Consider the following 27829-nt stretch of genomic DNA (forward strand, 5'->3'; position numbering starts at 1 on the left):
AACACCGCTTCCATCTTAGACTGCATCATCACTTACCACCAGGTGAGATTGCAGTCAAGGGCTAACTTGTATCTGAATAAAAAAAAATATAAAAAAAAAACATAGGCGAGATTCCACGACATTAAAAAAATCTAAATCAAAACGCGAAAAAAGTCGCGGGCGTTGGCTAGTCATCATATTTTCATTTAGCAGACATCAATTTAATTTAGACCGTTTATGTAGAACAACTCATATATTTACCACATTATAATTATAATGATAACCTTCCAACCTTACTTAACTCTAACTTTAACAAAACATGCTATCTATTCAATGAAATAATATTAATAAAATATTATTTATGGAATTTATAAAAATAAATGTTTCGACTTAAACTCGATCTTATCTAATGGTAAAATGATAATGTAGTTTGAGATGAAAGTTACCTTAACAGGGCTCCCTCCGTCACTTACTCCATACAATCGTAGTTCCAATTTTATTTGAATATCAAGCAACCAAGGTCAATGAAATTTTGCAGACATATTCTAGAAACTAATATCAGTGCCTGTGGTGTTTTAGATTTTTCTAAAAATGTGTAGTTTTAAAATTACAGGGGCTCAAAGATTTGTATGTGAATTTTTAAGACCGCGTAACTTTGAAACTGAATATTTTAACAGAAATCTGGAAAACCACAGACATAAATATTAGTTTCTAGAATATGTCTGCAAAATTTCATGGACTTTGGTTGCTTAATATTCAAATGAAATTGGAACTACGTTTGTATGGAGCGAGTGACGGAGAGAGCCCTCTTAATGGCAGTTTAAAATGCATAGAGTAACTCACATCTTTTCGGAAATGACGTGAACCCTACGTTCTTTCCTGTCCACGTTTTAGGGTTGCGTAGCTAAAAGATAAAAACGGAGTCCTATACCATATACTGTATATAAACAACATATACTGAAAATAACGATTTATAAAATAGTTTGTAATCTGTGACCAAAACGAATGAACATTTTTTAAGGTTCCGTACCCCAAAAACGGAACATTTATAGGATCACTTTGTCGTCTGTCTGTCTGTCCGTCGTCGTGTCTGTAAAGAAACCCATAGGGTACTTCCCGTTGACCTAGAATCATGAAATTTGGCAGGTAGGTAGGTCTTATAGCACAAGTAAAGGAATAAATCTGAAAACCGCGAATTTGTGGTTACATCATTAAAAAAAAATTAAAATGTGTTTCAATTTTCAAAGTAAGATAACTATACCAAGCGGGGTATCATATGAAAGGGCTTTACGTATACATTCTAAAACAGATTTTATTTATTTTTATGTATGATAGTTTTTGATTTATCGTGCAAAATGTTGGAAAAAATACCCGAGCGCGGAACCCGGTTTTTTGGGTTTTTCTTTCTATTGCTATAAACCGTATAGCAATTTTCTAGCTCGAAAAATACTTTGCCGATGTAAATAGGTGTATTTTGCAGTGTGATAATAAAAGGTCCCATTCAATTGCTTACATAATAGTTAAACTTCAAAACGAGTTTAATTTAGGTAGGTAAAGGTAACACCACATAATATTTTAACGATTTTTAATAGAAATAGAGACATTTTATATTCAAATGAACTTTTACAAGTGATTTAATTGAACCGTCAAGCAAATCTACTGGTTTGAAATATATCCTAATTTTAATTTTTGACCCTATAACTTAGTTTTTATGCGATAAGCGGTAATCGTCAAAATTTAACCGGGACAAATGGCTTAATGTGCTCTCCGAGGCATGCAAACGTAACGGCCAAATTCAGACCTCCAAAATTGGTCACCCATCCAGTTACCGACTTGAGTCAACGTCGCTGAACAATCACAATCGATTGACATGCGCTGTCTATATTTATTAACCTACCGAATATTGAAAATCAAAGCCTCCTAAGTCCCAATATGCGAGCCCTTGATTTAATTAGGTATTCCCCAATAAGTAAGATATCTTCAGATTTTCCCTACGTAAGAAAAGAAGAAACGTACTATAGCGTTTCATCGAATAGTACCTATAGCGTTATGTTGGCTCCCCTGTCTGTCCAAGTCATTGGCACCATATTGGCATGAGAAGACGCAGATTTTGTTTATTTTCATTTGATTTTCATTTCATTCATTCAGGAAAAATCAAATGAAAATAAACAAAATCTGCGTCTTCTTATGCAAATATGGTGCCAATGACTTGGACAGGCAGGGGAGCCAACATAAGGCCATAGGTACTATTCGATGAAACGCACTATAGTCTTAACTAGCTGATGCCCGCAGCTTCGCCCGCGTGGATTGGTCAGATCCCCTGCAGCATGAGGATTGAGGAGTTGGACTCCAAATTTTTTATGAAACAATGTCGCAACGCAAAGTTCTTCTATAGATTAAAAAAGAAATGACGCAAATCGGTTCAGAAATCTCGGAGATTTCGGTGTACATAGGTATAAAAACACAACTCCCTTTTTGAAAGTCGTTTAAAAAAGTAGCCTATGTTACTCCCTGGTCAATTTTCTACTTGTCTGTGAAAATCCCGTCAAAATCGGTTCAGCCGTTCCCAAGATTAGCCTTTTCAAACAGACAGACAGACAGACAAAAAATTTAAAAACGTGTGATTCAGTTATAGTATCGTTCAAATAACCATATGACCTTAATATGCGATAGTTATTTCGAAATTACAGACAGACACTCCAATTTTATTTATTAGTATAGATATGTGGAAGAGCCTTTAATCAACGGCCATCTTGATTATTTGACATTTGACCGGTCCAACAGATATGTAGCGACATAAGTATAACATTGAATCAAACGGAGCTAAGAAATTCAGATCAGTTTTAAACGCGGTCTAACAGACAACGCGCGTTCAATTTTTTGCAATATTTAATAGAATAACTCTGTTATTTCCGTGAAAATCAAATGTAAGTTTATTTTGGTTTCCTTTTGTGGTTTTTTTATAGAGTTTTTTTATACCTGTTTTCGTAAATATTGTAATCAAATAAATATGTAAGTGTTATTTTATTTTAATTAGGTATTGTATTAGGTAATTAACCTATTTATAACTTAGAAAAACACAAAAAGAAAGTGAAAATAATTTGGTTGAATTCCTAATTCAATATTCGGTTTTGGGTCTGGTGTTTTGTTTCTTGACAAAAGTAAATTAAAAATTTATAACACCCCCGACAAGTAATAACTAGAAAAGAGCTGATAACTTCCAATCGGCTGAACCGATTTTCTTGGATTATAGGTAAGAACACTCTCGATCAAGACCTTTCAAACAAAAAAAAACTAAATTAAAATCGGTTCATTAGTTTAGGAACTACGATGCCACAGACAGATACACACGTCAAACTTATAGTACCCCTCTTTTTGGGTCGAGGGTTAAAAATAAAGTTCTGCTACAGGAAATTAGGCTCGACTATAATTGCTAAGTTAAAATGCCTACCGGTATAACTTTGAATTGATGGGACGCTTCGGTCGATGCTAGTTACCACCCTAGCGGCAAAGACATACCGCCAAGCGATTTCCCATTCCGCTAAGATGCATAAAAGCCGCTCTGCCCGGCTAGCATGGGCAGTAGATAAAAATTATATCCCCCGATTATATCCACTGATGTGATAGAAATCAGTGGATATAATCGGGGATATAATTTTTATCTACTGCCCATGCTAGCCGGGCTGTGTTAGATTTCTTCACATTGTTTTGAATAGTGCAAGGTCAACTCTGAGAACTTTCTGACCTCATATTATTACGTATCTAGAGATGTTACCACATAATGTAGATATCTACTACAAGATTAAACTTAACAAACCTTTTTAGATTTAATTTAATTTAATAATTTTTATTTGTTTTAGTTTTAATTTAGATGTAATTTTATTTCATTAAAAAAACTATTATGTTGATTAAAATAAATATCATAATAGGAAAATTTATAAGATAAGCAATAAACCTTAAATTAATTATTATTTACGTGGAAAGTGTGAGAGAAAAACGGACCGACAGACGAACGGACAGTGTATGCTTAGTTATAGAGTCCATTGGGTACGGAACCACAGAATAATATAATAGTACTATACGCAACGGAACTCTGAAAATTACTTACGACTGAATTTAAATGTACTTATTATAGACAAGTGTAAATTAAAAATTTATAACACCCCCGACAAGTGAAGGTTACAGTAACTAGAAAAGAGCTGATAACTTTCAAACGGCTGAACCGATTTTCTTCGATTATAGCTAAGAACACTCTCGATTAAGCCACCTTTCAAACAAAAAAAACTAAATTAAAATCGGTTCATTAGTTTAGGAGCTACGATGCCACAGACAGACACATCCCTCTTTTTGGGTCGAGGGTTAAAATTTACGAGTAGGTATAGCTACAAATTACATAGAATTGTTAAAATTTCGGTTTCATTTCAAAAAGGCGCCTTGCTGCGTTTCGTCGCAACGCCAATGTGCCCGGAGCTTTATGTATATTATGTTATAGAAAAAGCTGACTGACTGACTGACTGATCTATCAACTCACAGATCGGGCTGAAGTTTGATAGTTTTTGATTTATCGTACAAAATGTTAGAAAAAATACCCCAGTACGAAACCCTCAGTGCGCGAGTCTGACTCGCACTTGGCCGGTTTTTTATTTTAAAAAAAAAATAGAGTACGGAACCCAAAATCCTTGTCATATAATATTATTGTAAATAGGCATGTTACTTTATATACTAGCTAGGCCTTGTAAGGATGATATCAACAATCTGAGTCATTGTATGTCTCAGCATTGTACGGAAAATCAGTAGGCATGAGGCATTTAGATACTATATCTATACATATAATAAAATTGTAGAAAAGTGGTGTCTGTACAATGGAAATATATAAAAAAAAAGTAGCAGGGGTTGTTATTATATCGATGCCGAACCCGAAATTGTAATAAATTTTTTTTGTCTGTGTGTTTGTGCACGCTAATATCAGAAACGGCTTATTCGATTTAGATACGGTTTTCACTAATATATTGTAGTAAGCTTCACTTAACATTTAGTGTTTATTTCATGTCAATCGGTTCATAAATAAAAAAGTTATGTCAATTTAAAGAATCACGCTGCCCGAAAAGTCACTATTCCACGCGAACGACGCGGGCACAGCTAGTACTTAATAATGTTTTTATACGTGATCCATATAAGGATAGTAATAATTATCATAGAGGAAATATTGTGATAAAATGCTTGTACTTTGTAGATGTATTTACTTCCCTCATGTATCACGGATATAATATTATTTCCTTTATTATGAGACGCACTGGTGGACACAGGTGGTCATACATTATGTAAGTAGGCATATTTGTACGCAGTGAAATGGCATAAATTGGCTAAATCACTCAGGGATATGGCTAAATCTCGAACGACAACTCAATTTGACCATTTAACAAAGCAAATCTAGTGATATTACATCACATAACACTAATATTATAAAGGAGAAAGTTTGTGTATATGTGAGTATGTGTGTGTGTGTGTGTGTGTTTGTTACTCCTTCACGCAAAAACTACTAGACAAAATTGGTTGAAATTTGGAATGGAGATAAAAATTATCCTAGATTAGCACATAGGCTACTTTTTATCCCGGAAAATCCCACGGGATTTCGAAAAACCTAAATCCACGCGGGCGAAGTCGCAGGCATCGGCTAGTCATTCATAGATCTTATGTTATTAGTATATACTAGCTGTGCCCGCGACTTCGTTCGCGTGGAATAGTGACTTTTCGCGCTTTATATAGCCACGGACGCTCAGGCGCGAGGCGCCGTGATTCTTTAAATTGACATAACTTTTTTATTTATGAACCGATTGACATGAAATAAACACTAAACCCTAAGTGAAGCTTACTACAATATATTAGTGAAAACCGTATCTAAATCGAATAAGCCGTGTAATCTGAGATTAGCGTGCACAAACACACAGACAAACAGACAAACAGACAAAAAAAAATTAATTACAATTTCGGGTTCGGCATCGATATAATAACAACCCCTGCTACTTTTTTTTTATATATTTCCATTGTACAGACACCACTTTTCTACAATTTTATTATATGTATAGATTGTGTTTATTAGTATATATATAAATCTTTAAAAAAAAAAAATCCTTGCGACTTGGTACTATCCAACCTCCTTCCTAGAACTTCTCCTTTCAGCAAAGGTTGCCTGGTAGAGATTGCTCCAAGCAATAAGGCCGCCTTTGCACACAATTGTTTTTTTTTCTGTTTTCTTCTTACTGTGTTGTTATCCTTTACATGTGTTTTTGTGTGCAATAAAGTATTTCTATCTATCTATCTATTTATCTATCTTATTTCCTTCTTTCCAGCATGAAGCTACTCATCATCTGGGCGTTCGTCGCTCTAACAGCAGTTCACGCCAGGACGGCAGTCAGACAACAGCCCTTATCACCTCGGATCACGTCACTCACTGATAAGGTAAGCTTTCTTGTTCGCTCAGCGAAAATATTCCCCTTTATTCCCTATCCCGTGGGAATTTCGAAAAATCCGAGCTTATTTCTTGTCTACATTACACACTAGCTGATGCCCGCAGCTTCGCCCGCGTGGATTTAAGGTCTGAAATCCCGTGGGAACTTTTGATTTTCCAGGACAAAAGTAGTCTATCCGGAATAGCCCGTCCCCGGGATGCAACGTGTTTCTGTACCACGTAAAAACATTTAAACGGATGATCCTTTAAAAATCTCGAGGGATCACCAGGATTTAGGAATGCAATTCCTTACAGCATCAGGGTTGAGGAGTTGGGTCCTCGAGGTCAACGACAAAGTCTTTACTTGGTACAGATACCTTCAATATCAATCAATTTATAACCGACAGTTTCTAAATCCCAACAGTATTGGTGAGGTCCCCTGCCCTGTAGCATCAGGATTGAGGAGTTGGAATCCAATTTTTTTATGAAACAATGTCACAAAGCTCCTCTATCGATAAAAAAAAAATTACGCAAATCGGTTCAGAAATCTCGGAGATTTCGGTGTACATAGGTAGAAAAACACAACTCCCTTTTAAAAAGTCGGTTAAAAAAGTAGCTTTATAGTTTTATTTAGATAATAAAGGGAACCTCTGCGCATTTTAGCTTACGTCCAAGGGTTTGGGCGGCTGGGTGTTGATGGGTGAGTCAGGGCTTTTCTTTAGGGTCCGTACCTTAAAAGGAAAATCGGAACCCTTATAGAATCACTTTTTTGTCTGTCTGTCTGTCTTCTATCAGTCTGTCTGTCGTGTCTGTCAAGAAAACCTATAAAGTATTTCCCGTTGACCTAGAATCGTTAAATTCGGCAGGTAAAGGAAAAAACCTACCCTATAGATTTCTTGACAGACACGACAGACGAACAGACAGACAGCAAAGTGATCCTTAGATGTAGGTTCCGTTTTTCCTTAGTAGTACGGAACTATAAAAAAATTTAGCTAAACTTAAACTAACTTACATTAACCTAAAAACTAGTTTTTAATAGAACCAGTAATATGCACTTGGTAGGTTAATTAGAGTAATTAGGCTAGGCAATTAGATATTAATTAGAGCAATATACAGGGTGTTTGGTAATTAGTATATAATGACGACACGTACCCATGCTACTTTGATCTGATAAATACAATGCTGAAGTAAAATGACGAAATAAAATTATAAAAATTTCCATACAAAATTTTAATTTTTTTTATGACCAAGTTTTCATGGCTCTAATGTGCCCTAACTCACTGAGATCGTTGGTCTCGGCCTATCTAATGATGGCCAACGATCTCAGTGAGTTAGGGTCATGAAAACCTTGACATATTTTTTTTTTAAATTTTGTATTTTGGAAATTTTTATAATTTTATTTCGTCATTATACTTCAGCATTGTGTTTATCAGATCAAAGTAGCATGGGTACGTGTCGTCATTATATACTAACTAGCCGATACCCGCGAATTCGTTCACGTGGATTTAGGTTTCTTGAAATCCCGTAGGAACTCTTTGATTTTCCGGGATAAAAAGTAGCCTATGTGCTAATCCAGGATATTATCTATCTCCATTCTAAATTTCAGCCAAATCCGACCAATAGTTTTTGCGTGAAGGAGTAACAAACATACACACACACATACACACACACACACACATACAAACTTTCGCCTTTATAATATTAGTGTGATTACCAAACACCCTGTATATAGGTAGGTAACTAGGTATATCTTGTTTGTGTTTTCCTCAATAGGCGTCCAATGAATCAATTTCAACTTCAACCTTGAACCTCTGTAGGTATTTTTAGACGTCGTTCAAATTTTTAGGTAGGTGGGATTGGTACATTGTAACGATCAATGCACTTAGTTCCCCTTTGGGATGGGATAATCATGATGATAATGTAGTATACAAGCAGGCGTTATTTTGCGGAAGTCCATGATATACAAGGAACCAAAAGCTTAAGAGGGCTCTCTCCGTCACGCGTTTCATACAATCGTAGTTCCAATTTCATTTGAATATTAAGCAACCAAAGTCCATGATATTTTGCAGACATATTCTAGAAACTAATATCTATGTCTGTAGTTTCCAGATTTCTGTTAAAATATTCGGTTTCAAAGTTACGCGGTCTTAAAAATTTTCATACAAATCTTTGAGCCCCTGTAATTTTAAAACTACATATTTTTAGAAAAATCTAAAACACCACAGACACAGATATTAGTTTCTAGAATATTCTAGACCCATGAAATTAAATTAATAGATTCCATGAAATTTTGCAGACATATGTCTGCAAAATTTCATGGAATTTGGTTGCTTAATATTCAAATGAAATTGGAACTACGATTGTATGAAACGAGTGACGGAGAGAGTCCTGTTAAGCAAAGCTTAGCAAATTATAAGCTTTCGGTTCCTTGTATATGATGATGATGTTAACAAGATAAAGTTGAAAACTAAAACCCGACTGTGATCGTCTTAATAAACGTAGAAATCTATACTCTATACTATAATTATATATATATATATATAATATCTATACTAATAAATAAAATTGGAGTGTCTGTCTGTAATTTCGAAATAACTACCTCATATTAAGCTCAAATGGTTATTTGAACGATACCAACACTGAATCACACGTTTTTAAAATTTTTGTCTGTCTGTCTGTCTGTCTGTCTGTCTGTCTGTCTGTCTGTCTGTCTGTCTGTTTGAAAAGGCTAATCTTCGGAACGGCTGGACCGACTTTGACGGGGTTTTCACAGACAAGTAGAGGATTGATCAGGGAATAAAATAGGCTACTTTTTTAACCGACTTTCAAAAAGGGAGTTGTGTTTTTCTTCCTATGTACACCGAAATCTCCGAGATTTCTGAACCGATTTGCGTAATTTTTTTTTTAATCGATAGAGGAACTTTGTGACAACTTTCCTACGGGATTTCAGACCCTAAATCCACGCGGGCGAAGCTGCGGGCATCAGCTAGTAATAAATAAAATTGGAGTGTCTGTCTGTAATTTCGAAATAACTACCGCATATTAAGGTCATATGGTTATTTGAACGATACTATAACTGAATCACACGTTTTTAAAATTTTTGTCTGTCTGTCTGTCTGTCTGTTTGAAAAGGCTAATCTTGGGATCGGCTGAATCGATTTTGACGGGATTTTCACAGATAAGTAGAGAATTGACCAGGGAGTAACATAGGCTACTTTTTTAACCGACTTTCAAAAAGGGAGTTGTGTGTTTCTACCTATGTATACCGAAATCTCCGAGATTTTTGAACCAATTTGCGTCATTTCTATTTTAATCGATAGAGGAACGTTGCGACATTGTTTCATAAAAAATTTGGAGTCCAACTCTTCAATCCTGATGCTGCAGGGGATCTGACCAATCCACGCGGGCGAAGCTGCGGGCATCAGCTAGTATTAGAGTAAAATTGTTTTTCTGTCGCTTAGTATATTTTAATGCTATGACTTATACGATCACAGTGCTAACTACTGAGCCTGGGAGATCGTCAAAAATTAAAGTGCTCAAATCCTCTTCTATTTCCAGGATGCCAGACAAAAGGCCAGATCACACCCAGCTTTTGCCAATGCAGGGACACGCGCTGGTCTCGAATTGTGGAGAATTGAGGCAAGTACCTAAATAAAACTTAAAACTATTATCTAACTAGCTGATGCCCGCGACTTCGTTCGCGTGGATGTAGTTTTTTAAAAATCCCGTGGGAACTATTTGATTTTCCGGGATAAAAAGTAGCCTAAGTAGCCTATCCAGGGTATAATCTATCTCCATTCTAAATTTCAGCCCAATCCGTCCAGTAGTTTTTGCGTGAAGGAGTAACAAACATAGACACACACACACACATACAAACTTTCGCCTTTATAATATTAGTGTGATTACTATACAAATCCTTCCAGCGTGGAATAGTACCTAGTACTCTCCACTCACACTCAGAGACCATAAGCACAGCCATAATCGATCACCAATTATTTTTTTCGGGTATTTTCGGGACCAGACAAGACCTTGGTAAGTAAATGCTAGGATGAGTGTAATGTAAATATCTAAATATTTAACTCTAATTGCCCTAGCTTGGGTCTTAGAATACTTGTAGTCAAAGAATTTTTTACCCCCGACCCAAAAAGAGGGTTGTTATAAGTTTGACGTGTGTATCTGTTTATCTGTCTGTGGCATCGTAGCTCCTAAACTAATGAACCGATTTTAATTTAGTTTTTTTTTTTGAAAGGTGGCTTGATCGAGAGTGTTCTTAGCTATAATTCAAGAAAATCGGTTCAGCCTAGCCGTTTGAAAGTTATCAGCTCTTTTCTAGTTACCGTAACCTTCACTTGTCGGGGGTGTTATAAATTTTTAATTTACACTTGTTTCACTGAATTGACATCAACATAAGAGTTTTTTTTTACATAAAATAAACTTACATCTGAATAAAAACTAAAAAAAATAAAAATAATTAAATTAAATTTTAAACTAAATTAAATTTTAAACTAAATTAAATTTTAAACTAAATTAAATTTTAAACTAAATTAAATTTTAAACTAAATTAAATTTTAAACTAAATTAAATTTTAAACTAAATTAAATTTTAAACTAAATTAAATTTTAAACTAAATTAAATTTTAAACTAAATTAAATTTTAAACTAAATTAAATTTTAAACTAAATTAAATTTTAAACTAAATTAAATCTAAAACCTCATCGAGACCACCAAAGCGAGGCAATGTACTACAGTAATGATGCTGGCAGCATTACCCCTTTGGATGAACAACTAAAATTTAGAGCTAAGTTGGTATTTAGCGTTTAACTATATCTTCCTGTTTCAATTCCAGAACTTCGAACCAGTAGTGGTGCCTGCAACAGATGTGGGCAAATTCTACAAAGGAGACTCATACATTGTCCTGAAGGTAAGAAATTTCACAAAATTATAGTTACATTATATTACAGTACAGTATTTATTTTTATACAGTAATTACAGTACAAAATTTCACAACATAAGTTGGGGCTTTCACTCAAACTTAAGTGTTAACTAATCTTTGCTAATACTAAGGATATGTGCACGAAAAACAGATCTCAGCCGGGCCTTTTTTTTCTTCCGAGACAAGTTAGCCCTAGACTGCGATCTCACCTGGTGGTAAGTGATGATGAAGTCTAAGTTAGAAGTAGGCTAACTTGAAAGAGTTAAAGCAGTTTCCATCCTATGTACTGGTTTGCGCCTAGCTTATAGTCCCAAATAAAAGTATATTTATTTTATTTATTTATTTTTATTTACATACCTCTGATTGGTTTCTACACGGCATCGTACCAGAACGCTAAATCGCTTGGCGGCACGGCTTTGACGGTAGGGTGGTAACTAGCCACGGCCTAAACCTCCCACCAGACCAGACCAGAAATTTTAAATTGCTAAATTGGTCCTGCCAGTAATCGAACCCGAGACCTCCCACTTATCACACTTCACACTAATATTATAAAGGCGAAAGTTTGTGCGTATGCCTTTCACGCAAAATCTACTAGATGGATCTGTCTGAAATTTAGAATGGAGATCACACTAATATATTATAAAGGCGAAAGTTTGTATGTGTGTGTGTATATGTTTGTTACTCCTTCACGCAAAAACTACTGGACGGATTTGGCTGAAATTCGGAATGGAGATAGATAATATTCTGGATTAGCACATAGGCCACTTTTTATCCCGGAAAACCAAAGAGTTCCCACGGGATTTCGAAAAACCTAAATCCACGCGGACGAAGTCGCGGGCGTCAGCAGATAATATCCTGCACTAACACATAGGTCACTTTTTATCCCGGAAAATCAAAGATTTTCCACGGGGTTCCTAAAACCTAAATCCACGCGGACAGAGTCCGTTCTTTATTTATCAACAACACCAGGAAAAAACAATCACCAACATATTAGTTATGTCATGATCATATTTATTCTTATTTCAGACGACCGCAGACAAGCGCAACAACCTATCCTGGGACATTCATTACTGGATTGGTTCTGAGAGCAGCCAGGATGAGTCAGGCGCGGCTGCCATCTTGACAGTTGGCTTGGACGACAAGTTTGACGGCAAGGCTGTGCAGCACAGGGAGACTATGGGCTATGAGAGCCAGCAGTTCCTGAACTATTTCCCTGGAGGAGGTAAGACATCTACCACTGGATAGTAAGAGGAATCAGGATGTTAGGCACGCCTGCCATCTTGAAGGTTGTCTTGGATGATAAAGATGGCAAAACGGTGCAGCATAGGTAGACTATGAGTAGTGGAAATCAGCTGTTCTTGAACTACTTCATTGAAAGAGGTAAGATGCCCACTACTGGATTGGTTCTGAGAGCAGCCAGGATGAGTCAGGTGCTGCTGCCATCTTGACAGTTGGCTTGGACGACAAGTTTGACGGCAAGGCGGTGCAGCACAGGGAGACTATGGGCTATGAGAGCCAGCAGTTCCTGAACTATTTCCCTGGAGGAGGTAAGACATCTACCACTGGATAGTAAGAGGAATCAGGATGTTAGGCACGCCTGCCATCTTGAAGGTTGTCTTGGATGATAAAGATGGCAAAACGGTGCAGCATAGGTAGACTATGAGTAGTGGAAATCAGCTGTTCTTGAACTACTTCATTGAAAGAGGTAAGATGCCCACTACTGGATTGGTTCTGAGAGCAGCCAGGATGAGTCAGGTGCTGCTGCCATCTTGACAGTTGGCTTGGACGACAAGTTTGACGGCAAGGCGGTGCAGCACAGGGAGACTATGGGCTATGAGAGCCAGCAGTTCCTGAACTATTTCCCTGGAGGAGGTAAGACATCTACCACTGGATAGTAAGAGGAATCAGGATGTTAGGCACGCCTGCCATCTTGAAGGTTGTCTTGGATGATAAAGATGGCAAAACGGTGCAGCATAGGTAGACTATGAGTAGTGGAAATCAGCTGTTCTTGAACTACTTCATTGAAAGAGGTAAGATGCCCACTACTAGATTGGTTCTGAGAGCAGCCAGGATGAGTCAGGTGCTGCTGCCATCTTGACAGTTGGCTTGGACGACAAGTTTGACGGCAAGGCGGTGCAGCACAGGGAGACTATGGGCTATGAGAGCCAGCAGTTCCTGAACTATTTCCCTGGAGGAGGTAAGACATCTACCACTGGATAGTAAGAGGAATCAGGATGTTAGGCACGCCTGCCATCTTGAAGGTTGTCTTGGATGATAAAGATGGCAAAACGGTGCAGCATAGGTAGACTATGAGTAGTGGAAATCAGCTGTTCTTGAACTACTTCATTGAAAGAGGTAAGATGCCCACTACTGGATTGGTTCTGAGAGCAGCCAGGATGAGTCAGGTGCTGCTGCCATCTTGACAGTTGGCTTGGACGACAAGTTTGACGGCAAGGCGGTGCAGCACAGGGAGACTATGGGCTATGAGAGCCAGCAGTTCCTGAACTATTTCCCTGGAGGAGGTAAGACATCTACCACTGGATAGTAAGAGGAATCAGGATGTTAGGCACGCCTGCCATCTTGAAGGTTGTCTTGGATGATAAAGATGGCAAAACGGTGCAGCATAGGTAGACTATGAGTAGTGGAAATCAGCTGTTCTTGAACTACTTCATTGAAAGAGGTAAGATGCCCACTACTGGATTGGTTCTGAGAGCAGCCAGGATGAGTCAGGTGCTGCTGCCATCTTGACAGTTGGCTTGGACGACAAGTTTGACGGCAAGGCGGTGCAGCACAGGGAGACTATGGGCTATGAGAGCCAGCAGTTCCTGAACTATTTCCCTGGAGGAGGTAAGATGTCCACTACTGGATCACTGAATAGTAAGAACAACAACGCGTGTGATGATCACGTTATACAATGCGTACGTGCGTAGTAAGCTCGAGTATAATTCTGTAGTGTGGAGTCCGCCACACGCAAATTATACTCTAGCTATACATATAACAAGTGTAAATTAAAAATTTATAACACCCCCGACGATCCAAAGTATTTGAGTTTTCCAAAACATCATTTTCAAATAAATAATTATGTATTTAGGCAACGTCCACCTTGACAGCTTGACATTTGTCTATTGACATAATATTATGAACCTAACGGTTATCTAACCTTCTTTTCTACAAGAAAACTAGAAAAGAGCTGATAACTCTTAAACGGCTGAACCAATTTTTTTAGATTATAGCTAAGAACACTCTCGATCAAGCCACCTTTCAAACAAAAAAACTAAATTAAAATCGGTTCATTCGTTTAGGCGCTACGATGCCACAGACAGATACACAGATACACAGATACACACGTCAAACTTATAACACCCCTCTTTTTGGGTCGGGGGTTAAAAAGTGCAGCGTAAATTTGCTCACAATTTATATAAAAAAATGTACGGATACTATCTGTACCTGTATCCGTCTTTATTTGTATCGGGTATGGTAGGGTTAGACACTTTGCAGACAAGGAGAACCAGAGCCATTCTGGTACACTATTACCTTTACTCCGAAACAAAGTTGATAACCCTGATAGCCTATGTAGATGTGCAATTAGAGGTGAGGGCACCGGATAGGGCTGTTCGTTCGTACAATTTTTACCGAAAATGCGCCAACTTTGCGAGCACATACCTTGCTCAACAATCTAATTGCTCAGCATCAGGAATTGGATGTTTTTTATATTAGCATTAACGAATTTAAGAAGCTAAGTATATGTATGTAACCATTAACTCGGTATGCGATTTGGTGTTTGACTGTAAGCATACCGAGTATTCTGCATCAATAAATCAATAAACCAGGATGTTTAGAGCTGCAAACCATCTCTCTCCAATTTACCGGCAAAGACGGCAAGATATATCGAGAACAGAATATGCATTGGTTGGATCAAATCCACTCCCCGACGATCTTTCATCTTCGACTGCATCATCACTTATCATCAGGTGAGATCGTAGTCAAGGGCTAACTTGATCAGAATAAAAAAAAAACCGGCCAAGTGCGAGTCAGACTCGCGCACAGAGTATTTTAGTTAGTTGGGCATTTTTCCCAACATTTTGCACGATAACTCAAAAGCTATTACACATACAAATAAATAAAAATCTGTTTTAGAATGTACAGGTAAAGCTCTTTCATATGATACCCCACTTGGTATAGTTATCTTATTTTGAAAATTGAAACACATTTTTTTTTTTAAATGATGTAACTACAAATTCGCGGTTTTCAGATTTATTCCTGTACTTGTGCTATAAGACCTATCTACCTACCTTTCATTATTCTAGGTCAACGGGAAGTACCCTATAGGTTTCTTGACAGACACGACGGACAGACGGACAGACAGACAGACAAACACACAACAAAGTGATCCTATAAGGGTTCCGTTTTTCTTTTTGAGGTACGGAACCCTAAAAATCATAAATATTATGGATGGTTTAAGGAAATAGTTGCAATTAGTACTCCTTTTCTCATGTCATTATATTTCTTGTTCCTCAGCGGTCCGCTACATGGATGGTGGTCATCAGTCAGGGTTCAACCACGTGGAGACCAACCCTGGCGCAGAGAAGCGACTCTTCCAAGTTAAGGGCAAAAAGAATATCAGGGTGAGGCAGGTAAGGATAAAAAAATCAGTCACATTATTTTTCTATAAGTAATAAGTTCACTGAATGGACTATAAGTTTGAGTAATGTAATTTTATGTGACTAATTTTTAACCCCCGACCCAAAAAGAGGGGTGTTATAAGTTTGACGTTTGTTTCTGTGTATCTGTATATCTGTCTGTGGCATCGTAGCTCCTAAACTAATGAACCGATTTTAATTTAGTTTTTTTGTTAGAAATGTGGCTTGATCGAGAGTGTTCTTAGCTATAATCCAAGAAAATCGGTTCAGCCGTTTGAAAGTTATCAGCTCTTTTCTAGTTACTGTAACCTTCACTTGTCGGGGGTGTTATAAATTTTTAATTTACACTTGTTGACCATGCCATTGAGAACTTAAAACTCTTCAAAACCGTCATCAGCACAATTTACTCCAACCCAGGTGGATCCCCTCATCTCCTCAATGAACAAAGGCGACTGCTTCATCCTGGACATCAACAACGACATCTTCGTCTACGTTGGAGAAAAATCAAAGAACGTGGAACGACTGAAGGCAATCTCTATGGCCAACCAGATCAGAGACCAGGACCATAATGGGAGAGGCCGTGTTGAAATTATTGGTGAGTCAATGCTTTGTGTTTTCAAATTCAAAATGTGTTTCAATTTTCAAAGTAAGATAACTATACCGAGTGGGGTATCATATCAAAGGGCTTTACCTGTTCATTCTAAAACAGTTTTTTATTTATTTTTATGCCCAATAGTATTAGATTTATCGTGCAAAATGTTGGAAAAAATACCCGAGTACGCGCGCGAGTCTGACTCGCACTTGGCCGGTTTTTAAGTAATAAGGTTGGTACCCTAGGGTACGTCATCTCGTTAAAAATGTTCTTTTTTTCGCAGATCAATACTCCAGTGAAGTGGATGTTCAGAAATTCTTCACCAATCTTGGCTCAGGATCCAAGGACCTGGTACCAGAAGAGAGTGCTGGTGGCGATGACCAGGTTAGTTAGTTTTTTTTAAATTTGAACAAGACTTACCAACATTTTTAGGTTCCGTACCTCAAAAGGAAAAGAATCCTTATAGGATCATTTCGTTGTCTGTCTGCCTGTCGTGTCAGAGAAGACCAAGCAAGACAATCAAAATTTATAGGGTATACTGACCTTGAATCATGGCATTTGACAGATCTTTGTAAAGGAAAAATCCGAAAATCGAGAATTTGTGACTACTACGTCACAAAAAAATGTCATTTCTTGTACGATGGTACGGAACCCTCCGTGTGCGAGTCCGACTCGCAATTGACCGGTATTTTTATTATGATAGAAAAATTTTTATACAAATAAACTTGTAAAAATGCTTTTGAATCGTCAAGTGAAATTATCCTTCCTACCCAGCAAGAAACTCGTCGGTTTAATAAAAGCTCAAATAGCTCTTTAAATCTCTAGCAATTTTTAGGGTTCCGTAGCCAAATGGCAAAAAACGGAACCCTTATAGATTCGTCATGTCTGCCTGTCTGTCTGTCTGTCTGTCTGTCCGTCCGTATGTCACAGCCACTTTTCTCCGAAACTATAAGAACTATACTGTTGAAACTTGGTAAGTAGATGTATTCTGTGAACCGCGTTAAGATTTTTACATAATAATTGGAAAAAAACAATAAATTTTTGGGGTTCCCCATACTTAGAACTGAAGTTCAAAAATTTTTTTTCATCTTACCCATACGTGTGGGGTACTATGGATAGGTTTTACATTTTTTTCTAAACTGAATAGTTTGCGCGAGAGACACTTCCAAAGTGGTAAAATGTGTGTCCCCCCCCCCCCCCCCTCTAACTTCTAAAATAAGAGAATGATAAAACTAAAAAAAATATATGATGTAGATTACCATAATAACTTTCACCGAAAATTGGTTTGAACGAGATCTAGTAAGTAGTTTTTTTTTTAATACGTCATAAAAAATTAAAATATGTTTAAATTTTCAAAGTAAGATAACTATGCCAAGTGGGGTATCATATGAAAGGGCTTTACCTGTATATTCTAAAGCAGGTTTTAATTTATTTTTATGCATAATAGTTTTTGATTTATCGTGCAAAATGTTGGAAAAATACCCGAGAACAGAACCCTCAGTGCGCGAGTCTGACTCGCACTTGGCCGATTTTTTTGATCCAGCCAGAATGGGGAAACTTTAATACAGCTTAAATAGAAATCAAGTACATAGATGCAATATTTCGATTTTTTCAGACCTTTGAGAAGAAGGAAGAGAGCTCAGTAATCCTGTCAGAGGTTTCGGACAGCACTGGAAAACTGAAGATCACTCCCCTCCCTGCACCATTCCGTCAAGAACAGTTGAAGCCTCAGGTAGTTTACATCCTTAATGGGCTTCCAAGACGCTCAAGCAGCTTGAAGCTTTGAAGCTACGCCAAGCACGTAGATTTTTAACCCCCCGACCCAGAAAGAGGGGTATTATAAGTTTGTCGTGTGTATCTGTCTGTGGCATCGTAGCTCCTAAACGAATGAACCGATTTTAATTTAGTTTTGTTTGAAAGGTGGCTTGATCGAGAGTGTTCTTAGCTTTAATCGAAGAAAATCGGTTCAGCCGTTTGAAAGTTATCAGCTCATTTCTAGTTTTCTTATAGGGGGTTTTTGTGTCGGGGGTTTTTTAAATTTTGAGTTATTGCTTTCAAGCATTTTGACCGTTTACAAGCTACTTGAAGGTTGCATCAAGCTGTTTGATGCAACCATCTAACAGCTTGATCAAGCAAAATAAATCTACTTGCTTGACATCAAGCTGTCTGCATCTTGAAAGCCCATTACTTTGTCTCAATTTTCGAGCGAGCAAATCTTTTTAATAGGTACCTAAATAGTGGTATGGAATTTGGTTTTTAACCCGACTGCGACGAAACCCTAACAGCTCGTTCATACAGGCCGCATAAGCGTAGACGTAGTGCGTAGCATTGCGTTGTAATGTATGGAACTCTAAAGGCCCCAGTACACAATGGCCCATGCGGGCCCACTACAGGCCATCGCCATTGTGTACAGGGGGTAATGGTATATGATGGCGGACAATTGTCAATCGTGGCGCGCAATCGGGGAGTTGTCGGTTTTTTGGGCACACTTCAAAGGAATCGTGGCGTAGCGTGGCCTGTGGTGTTTACACAATCGGCCATTGTTTAGTTCGTCACCGGCCGCTGACCGGGATAGTACACTTTTGTGTTTCGTGCTAGAACTAGAATTTTCGATCGTCCAAAATGTCAATATCGTGGAGCAATGAAGAAACTTTCAAGTTTATTGATTTATATCAATCTAAGCCCGCACTTTTATATTTGCAATATATATTCGAAAATTCTTTTATATTTGCAATATATATTTGATATTTTTTGCAATATATATTCGAAATCACTAGATGACATACGAACAAAGTTATCGAATTCCCCTGATGGTTCTGCAACAAGGTCACTTAACAGATTGTCCATGAATTGCCTGAAAACGGTAAAAAAATTCTTAGTCATGTTACGTTAACATTCTAAATATTAATATCATAACCTAAGTACCACATTAAAAAATGTACGTACCTTGTCCTGTTTCGATGAATGGTCAGCATCCACCATCGCCTTTTTCGCCATTTCTTTTTTATAACTTTGTGACGGTACACACTTCTGTAATACTTGTAAACAGTATACAAATAAATAGCCGCAGCCGTTATTACTTCGACGTCCATCGCAAGTGGTTTGCCAGGCAGCAATGAGCCATGCGCCATTGTGTGAACACCAAGTGATCGTGGCCTACAATTGTGCATTGCAAAGCGTGGCCCATCACAGACCATTGTGTACTGGGCGCTTAACATGGCATACCGCTTGCGTGGCGTGGACGTTCGCGTAGACGTAATGCGTGCAGTTACGTCTACGGGTTCACGCGCGTACACACGTGTCACGTGTACCTTCTGCATACGCAATTAGTGTGAATCGGCCTAGAAGAGTTATTAATTGTTATTTATCACTCACTTGCAGTTTTTTTTTTTTTCAGGAAACCTACATCCTAGACACAGTCAGTGGAAGCATATATGTTTGGGTTGGAAAGCAAGCCACACAAAAGGTAAAAAATATGGAGAGCTTTTATACTAAAGAATAAGTCCTAGAAACCTTTATTTTTTGCTAAGCCATCAATATCTGGTTTAAGACTTTTATTAGTTCCATAAAGGAATTTCCACTTAAATGGAACTTACAGGCTATATTACAGAGTTCAAAATTACATTTTAGAGCGTATAATTATTATAGACTAGCGACCCGACCCGGCTTCGCACGGGTGGACATTTATTTTTTCTATTTTCCGGGATAAAATATAGCCTATACGGATTCGGAAGAATCCCTCTAAGTAATGGTAAAAGAAATTTTGAAATCGGTCCCGTAGTTTTTGAGCCTATTCAATACAAACATACAAAAATACAAAGGTTTCCTCTTTATAATATTAGTATAGATTAGAGGATGCCCGCGACTTCGTCCGCGTGGATTTAGGTTTTTAAGATCCCGTGGGAACTGTTTGATTTTCCGGGATAAAAAGTTGCCTTTGTCAATAACAGGGACGCATATCGGTATCGGTATCGCCGATAAATTCTTGAATTTTCGGTATCGGTATCGTATTGGCAAAATTATGTACCGTTACATTCCTAGTTAATAATGTTACTTATTTTGTTGTTTTTTTTTTCAGGAAAAAACCGAGGCAATGGCGAAGGCGCAACAATATTTGACTGCTAAAAACTATCCATCTTGGGTAAGAACTTCTAGTGCCTAACTATCAAGGTCGCCTTTGCATACCATTGATTTAGTTTTTAACCCCCGACCCAAAAAGAGGGGTGTTATAAGTTTGACGTGTGTATCTGTGTATCTGTCTGAGGCATCGTAGCGCCTAAACGAATGAACCGATTTTAATTTACTTTTTTTTGTTTGAAAGGTGGCTTGATCGAGAGTGTTCTTAGCTATAATCCAAAAAAATTGGTTCAGCCGTTTAAGAGTTATCAGCTCTTTTCTAGTTTTCTTGTAGAAAAGAAGGTTAGATAACCATTAGGTTTATAATATTATGTCAAGCTGTCAAGATGGACGTTGCCTTGATACATAATTATTTATTTGAAAATGATGTTTTGGAAAACTCAGATACTTTGGATCGTAGGCGCGGAATAGTCCAAGAAAATCGGTTCAGCCGTTTGAAAGTTATCAGGTCTTTTCTAGTTACTGTAACCTTCACTTGTCGGGGGTGTTATAAATTTTTAATTTACACTTGTTAAATAGGTTATTTGACTTTTTAGCGTTCCGTACCTCTAAAGTAAAAAAGGAGCCCTTATAGGATCACTTTGTTGTCTGTTTGTCCGTCCGTTTGTCCGTACATCGTGTCTGTCAAGAAAACCTATAGGGTACTTCCCGTTGACCTAGAATCATGAAATTTGACAGGCAATAAATCCGAAAACCGTGAATTTGTGGTTACATGAGAGGGAGAAAAAATTAAAATATGTTTTAATTTCCAAAGTAAGATAACTATACCATGTGGGGTATCATATAAAAGAGCTTTTTACCTGTATATCTAAAACAGTTTTTTTTTATGCATAATAGTTTTTGATTTATCGTGTAAAATGTTGGAAAAAATACCCGAGTACGGAACCCTCAGTGCGCGAGTCTGACTCGCACTTGGCCGGTTTTTGTTCTGGTTTTGCATGCAATAATAATTTCTATCTATCTATCTAATAAATAGAAAAATTATAAATCTATGGACTTACTCCCGTCAACTCATTGACTAACCTACCATTTTTATAACAGGTGCACGTAGCCCGGATTCCCCAGGGAACTGAACCTGCTATCTTCAAGCAGTACTTCGCCACGTGGCGCGATGTAGGCATGTCCCACTCTCGCATCGTTCGAGCCACTGGTGGTAAGGGCATCTTTGAGTAAAATCGCAACGCATGATAGGGCCATAGGCACGATGCTTTTAGCATCAGCGATCGGCGATTTGGTTGCTTTTCGGAAGTTCTATGCGGCATAGACTATGTCATAATTGAATACTCCTCTCCATATAGAACACACATAGAATCTCCAGGGACTTCGTCTGTGTTGGCTTTTGCTGGCGCGCGTGTGGTGCCAGTTTTTGGAGTGTTTTTTTTTTTTTTTTTGTTAGAAGTGACCGATTTTTGTGTTTTACTGCTGTTTTTTGGTGGTGGAACTGACTGGGAAGCGCTCTTGGGGGCGCCGCGCGTGTGTCGGCGAGCGCCGGCACAGACGAAGTCCATACTTATATAGTTTACCTAACTTGTAAATAACTACACACTTGACATTGGCTAATCTGTGTAAAGCAATCAAGCATCAATCTGAATCTCCAGTTAAAGCAATCAAGTCAATTTTTGGTAGCTCGATGCCGAGTCCGAATGGTCAAACACGCGATTTTAACACAGCGATCGTATCGCCGATGCTAAAAGTTTCGTGAGTGCTAGGGCCCAGTATACATACACATCAGTCAGTGTCAAAATACTCAGATTCACCAATTTTAGACACAATATTATACTTACCTATTTTATGGAATAAGTACACGATTTCCTTATTTTTTTTTTAAATTATAATAATTACTTACCTGCTTATTGTTTCACACAAAAATGTTACTGATAAAAGGATAGCTACAATATTATATTTATAGAATAAGTACATGATAATATTTTTTGTATTATAATTACAAATCTGATAAATTATTATTTTTATAAATGTTATATACACACAAGGGTATGTTTTTATCTACGATTACATGATCTTTATCCGTCTGGAGTTGTCTGCAAAAACAATTAAAAATGTAATTTATTAATCACTTGTCTTTTATTTTCACACCACAAACGTTGCAAGTACATACTTATAACCAGAAATTATCTCTGGTAAAACCTAGTACTTTAAAGAGAAAATATTTGTCTATATTTTTTTGTTTATTAACGCTTTTGCATGTGGCTTGCCCCGCATGAATTTAATCGGGTAAGCCCGCACTGCAAAATTTTACCTGCACGATTTTTCCCGCAGAATACTGGGACATGCGATGGTTTCTATGTAGTAGTCTAGCTACTACAGAATGCTCTTTTAGGGTTCCGTACCTCAAAAGGAAAATCGGAACCCTTATAGGATCACTTTGTTGTCTGTCTGTCAAGAAACCTATAGGGTACTTCCCGTTGACCTAGAATCATGAAATTTGGCAGGTAGGTAGGTCTTATAGCACAAGTACAGGAATAAATCTGAAAATCGCGAATTTGTGGTCACATCATTGTAAAAAAAAATATGTTTCAATTTTCAAAGTAAGATAACTATACCAAGTGGGGTATCATATGAAAGGGCTTTACCTGTACATTCTTAAACAGATTTTTATTTTATGCATAATAGTTTTTGATTTATCGTGCAAAATGTTGGAAAAAATACCCGAGTACGGAACCCTCAGTGCGCGAGTCTGACTCGCACTTAGCCGGATTTTTATTGAAATACCTACTATAAAGATGTAGTAATTAGGTAGAAATTGCATTCCGAACCAGTGGAAATTTTATAATTTCTAAATCTCTGGTCTGGTCTGGTGGGAGGCTTCGGCCGTGGCTAGTTACCGCCGTAAGCCATGCCGCCAAGCGATTTAGCGTTCCGGTACGATGCCGTATAGTAACCAGATGCTTAATAAAAATTGCCATACCCTTCCTAGGTTAGCCCGCGTCCATCTTAGACTTATCTATCATCACTTACCACCAGGTGAGATGGCAGTCAAGGGCTAACTTGTATAAGAATTTTAAAAAACTCCTTGAGTACCGTATTACTGCTTATATGCTTACCGTATTACCGCTTATATGCTGACCAGGCTACAATAATATCATGGTAATCCGACACTGTAACCAAAATAGACTGCGGACTATCTAATTCTTTGAAAACTTACAATAGATTTATCTAGGGCTACTGTTACTTAATTTTTTAACGTTAAAACTATAAAACCGTTTCTATATATTACGGTAAAAAAATACCGTTAATAGTAGCGTTATAGGTACCAATATTACCTATATAACGTTATATTTTTATTTTTATAAGGGGTAGATAACTAAATTCGCGTCCTGTGAAGAAAGTTTGTACACGGCATCCATAATAAAATAGGTATAGGTACCTACCTATAATCACTACTGTAAAATTATAAGTATTGATACATTTACCGGTATTAATAAAAATTATATATATGGTAATAATATAATATATGGTATGGTATGGTATTATATATGGTAATAATTATAATATATTGTATGGTTATAGGATAGGTCTTTCCTTGATCTGAAGGTTCCCAGCGCATTCAAGTCACTGTTAAAACGAGACAGCGTTATATCGCTAGGATAAATCTGTCTCGTTTTAACTGAAACTTATGTCTAAGCAAAGTCAATGTGCGCTCTATAGATTTGAAGCTTAGAGTCGCGAGTATGATAGCCAGTAGGCTATGCTATTATAAGAATCGCTGCAAGGTTTCAGCTGGTGTACAAACCATGCAGTAATTGTTCATATAAGAAATAGCAAGGTAATATATGTGCAACAAGTGTAAATTAAAAATTTATAACACTCCCGACAAGTGAAGGTTACAGTAATAACTTTCAAACGGCTGAATCGATTTTTTTGAATTATAGCTAAGAACACTCTCCACCTTTCAAACAAAAAAAAAAAAACTAAATTAAAATCGGTTTATTAGTTTAGGAGCAACGATGCCACAGACAGATACACAGATACACACGTCAAACTTATACACCCCTCTTTTTGGGCCGGGGGTTAAAAAAGCTTAACAAACTACTTACTTACAACTTATCTGACTTCTTTACTTAATATTACTTATTGTTATGTGTCTTTGTTACTTGTAATTTTACTCATATTTATTTACTTATTTGACAGATGACAGCTATGTAGAAGAGACAATCCCTAAACTTCTTACTGACCGCTACAGCCTGTACAATGCAGTCATGGAGTTAGAAGGGGTCATGAATTACAGGAAAATAAGTGCATTTACCCAGAAGGTAATATTCATCACTAGAGGATGACCGCGACTTCGTCCGGTGGATTTAGGTTTTTAAAGATCCCGTGCGAACTGCTTGATTTTCCGGGATAAAATGCCTATGTCAATTACAGGGACGCAAGCTGCCTCGGTACCAAATTTCATACAAATCGGTTAAGCGGATGGGTTTTTAGGAATCCCGTGGGAACTCTTTGATTTTTCGGGATAAAAAGTAGCCTATGTCCTTTCCCGGAATGTATCCTAAGTTTTTACAAAATTTCATTAAAATCGGTTCAGCGGTTGAGCCGTGAAAGCGTAGCAGACAGACAGACAGACAGACACACTTTCGCATTTATAATATTAAGTATGGATGGATTTGTTTAGTTAACCGAAAGATACATCCCAGGTACTATAAGAAACTTTTTGTCCCGGAAAAACAAAGGGTTCCCACGGGACTTTAGAAAAATCTGAATCCACGTAGATAAAGTCGTGGGTAAAAAAATATTATAAGAGCCAAAAGTTAGTCTTCATCAAACATTTCATATTGCATATTTTCGTTTGTGTTTCAGGACTTGAAAGAAAATAAGGTGTACTACCTGATAGACAATAATAGTGACGATTCATACTTCTGGATCGGTAGACTCGTCCCTAATACCGAAAAAGTTATAAGTTCATTGAACCGTTACATAAACGTAAGTTGAACAAAGCGGTCCAAAAACTTACAGTAATGCCACTTTTATAAGTCACGCTGATGTACTTGCGCAGAAATCAAATTTTTGAATGCAAGAAACAAACAGTCTCAGTCAAACATAGTGCGCGTCCGTTCGCTATTGGTTGTTGCCTAAATCTTAACAGGGCTCTCTCCGTCATTTACTCCATACAATCGTAGCTCCAATTTCATTTGAATATTAAGCAACCAAAGTCCATGAAATTTTGCAGACATATTCTAGAAACTAATATCTGTGCCTGTGTGTATAGATTTTTCTAAAAATATGTAGTTTTAAAATTACAGGGGCTCAAAGATTTGTATGTGAATTTTTAAGACCGCGTAACTTTGGAACCGAATATTTTATCGGAAATCTGGAAAACCACAGGTATAGATATTAGTTCCCGGAACGTTTCTACAAATTCCATTGAGTGTGATTGGTTAGTATTCCAATGAGAGACGAAATACGTTTGTATGGAGCGAGTGACGGAGAGACCCCTCTTAACGTCAAGCAATAAGGGCCGTATTTCCATGGTGGGCATTCGGTTCTGGAATGAATTTTGCCGATGCAACTTATGAAAGTGATCTGTTTGGACCGGTCAGGAATCCAAATACCGGTTTTTCTCGTACCGTTATCAAAGTACCGTTATGTTAACGTTAAAAAGTAACGATAACATAACGATACCTGTGCATCATATAACGCTACTTAGATATCATTATTGATACTGGTAAAAGCAACATTTATTTATTAACTTATTTTTATTAACTTATTATTAATCATTTTTACTAACTTATTTTTTGTATTGACTAAGTACCTACATTATACATACTTACCTACTTAGAATAAATTATGGTGGACCAGATATCAGTCATTTTCAGCTCGCTGATACTGACTGACTGATTTTCGGTTCGCTGAAGCATAGTAGAACCTTTTTTTAGGCCATAATCCACTGCATTGCTGATCACATTCGAATCTAACAACAACTAAAATATTAAAGTAAAGATAACGTTGATATTTTCACGCCAACTTCGAAGGTTTTAAACGCACCCTGGTCTGAGAAGAAGCCCATAACGCTCTATTAACAATGATTACTGTTTTCAGCTTATGTCGTTTAGTACTGGTAGAAATTATACAATATACAGGCAAGGAGAGGAATCACCGAGATTCCTTGCGGCATTTCCTGGATGGGATAATCGGATGTGGCAGGTTTGTTGAAACTCCATACTAATATGTATACTAATAGATGCTCCCGACAAGTGAAGGTAACAGTAACTAGATAAGAGCTGATATAACTTTCAAATGGCTGAACCGATTTTCTTGTATTATAGCTAAGAACACTCTCGATCAAGCCACCTTTTAAACAAAAAAACTAAATTCAATTCGGTTCATTCGTTTAGGAGCTACGATGCCACAGACAGATACACAGATACACACGTCAAACTTATAACACCCCTCTTTTTGGGTCGGGAGTTATAAATTCTATTATTTTATTTCAGAAACGTGCGAGAAGATTACAGAGGCTGCAGGCTAACGAAGAGATGAGAAGTAATCTAATTCCAGATTCTTAATGATCATGTTGTACTACACTTATTATGTTATATAACAAAAATTATATACCTGCCTGTTATACAATGTAATACATAATAAGGAAAAGCAATTTATACGTAGTAGGTATAACAATAAAATATGAATAAATGTTTTATTACTTACGTTTTTAATTTTAGTTACCTACTCTTAGGGTTCCGTACGAACATGCGAAGGATGTCAACAGGATACAATTATTTAGACTCCGCTTTCTATCAGCGGCCGTATCTCATGAATAAAAAACCAAGACGATAAATTTCAAAATAGCTGCCATGCGAATTAAGAAATTTAAAAATTACATAGTTAGTGTTATAATATTGTACGATGGTACTGAACTCTTCATGTGCGAATCCGACTAGCACTTGACTGGTTTTTGTTACAAACACTCTCGATCAAGCCAACCCACCTTTCAAACAAAAAAGAAACTAAATTAAAATCGATTCATTAGTTTAGGCGCTACGATGCCACAGACAGATACACAGATACACACGTCAAACTTGTAACACTCCTCTTTTTGGGTCGGGGTTAAAAATCGATGTTGTCGCTAGTCGCTAGTGTCAC

The 27829-nt window shown here is 37.2% G+C and overlaps 1 protein-coding gene across 2 annotated transcripts; it reads left to right on the plus strand.

Annotated features, from left to right (window-relative positions):
- The first annotated feature begins 2755 nt into the window (after positions 1–2755).
- Positions 2756–27389, plus strand: LOC123879687 (gelsolin-like). Of its 2 annotated transcripts, none has more exons than XM_045927562.1 (16): positions 2756–2906; positions 6330–6438; positions 9986–10066; positions 11273–11347; positions 12386–12581; positions 15878–15993; positions 16417–16594; positions 16875–16975; positions 18207–18323; positions 19989–20057; positions 20670–20732; positions 21770–21881; positions 24878–24999; positions 25547–25669; positions 26786–26890; positions 27181–27389. In XM_045927562.1, the coding sequence occupies exons 2-16, from the start codon at positions 6331–6333 to the stop codon at positions 27250–27252; spliced, it is 1638 nt and encodes a 545-aa protein (XP_045783518.1). In that variant the 5' UTR covers positions 2756–2906; position 6330; the 3' UTR covers positions 27253–27389. The 2 variants fall into 2 exon arrangements, with proteins under 2 accessions (XP_045783518.1, XP_045783519.1); XM_045927563.1 differs by having other exon boundaries at positions 2787–2910.
- The last annotated feature ends 440 nt before the right edge of the window (positions 27390–27829 follow it).

The sequence above is a fragment of the Maniola jurtina genome, chromosome 28 (assembly GCF_905333055.1).
Source record: "Maniola jurtina chromosome 28, ilManJurt1.1, whole genome shotgun sequence".
NCBI lineage: Eukaryota > Metazoa > Arthropoda > Insecta > Lepidoptera > Nymphalidae > Maniola > Maniola jurtina.

Bases quoted from the DNA above. Each gene is read 5' to 3' on its own strand.
- LOC123879687 (XM_045927562.1), top strand. From the start codon at position 6,331: ATGAAGCTACTCATCATCTGGGCGTTCGTCGCTCTAACAGCAGTTCAC. The intron at 11,348-12,385 runs GTAAGAAATTTC...TTCTTATTTCAG, and splicing joins ACTCATACATTGTCCTGAAG to ACGACCGCAGACAAGCGCAA. The intron at 18,324-19,988 runs GTAGTTTACATC...TTTTTTTTTCAG, and splicing joins AAGAACAGTTGAAGCCTCAG to GAAACCTACATCCTAGACAC.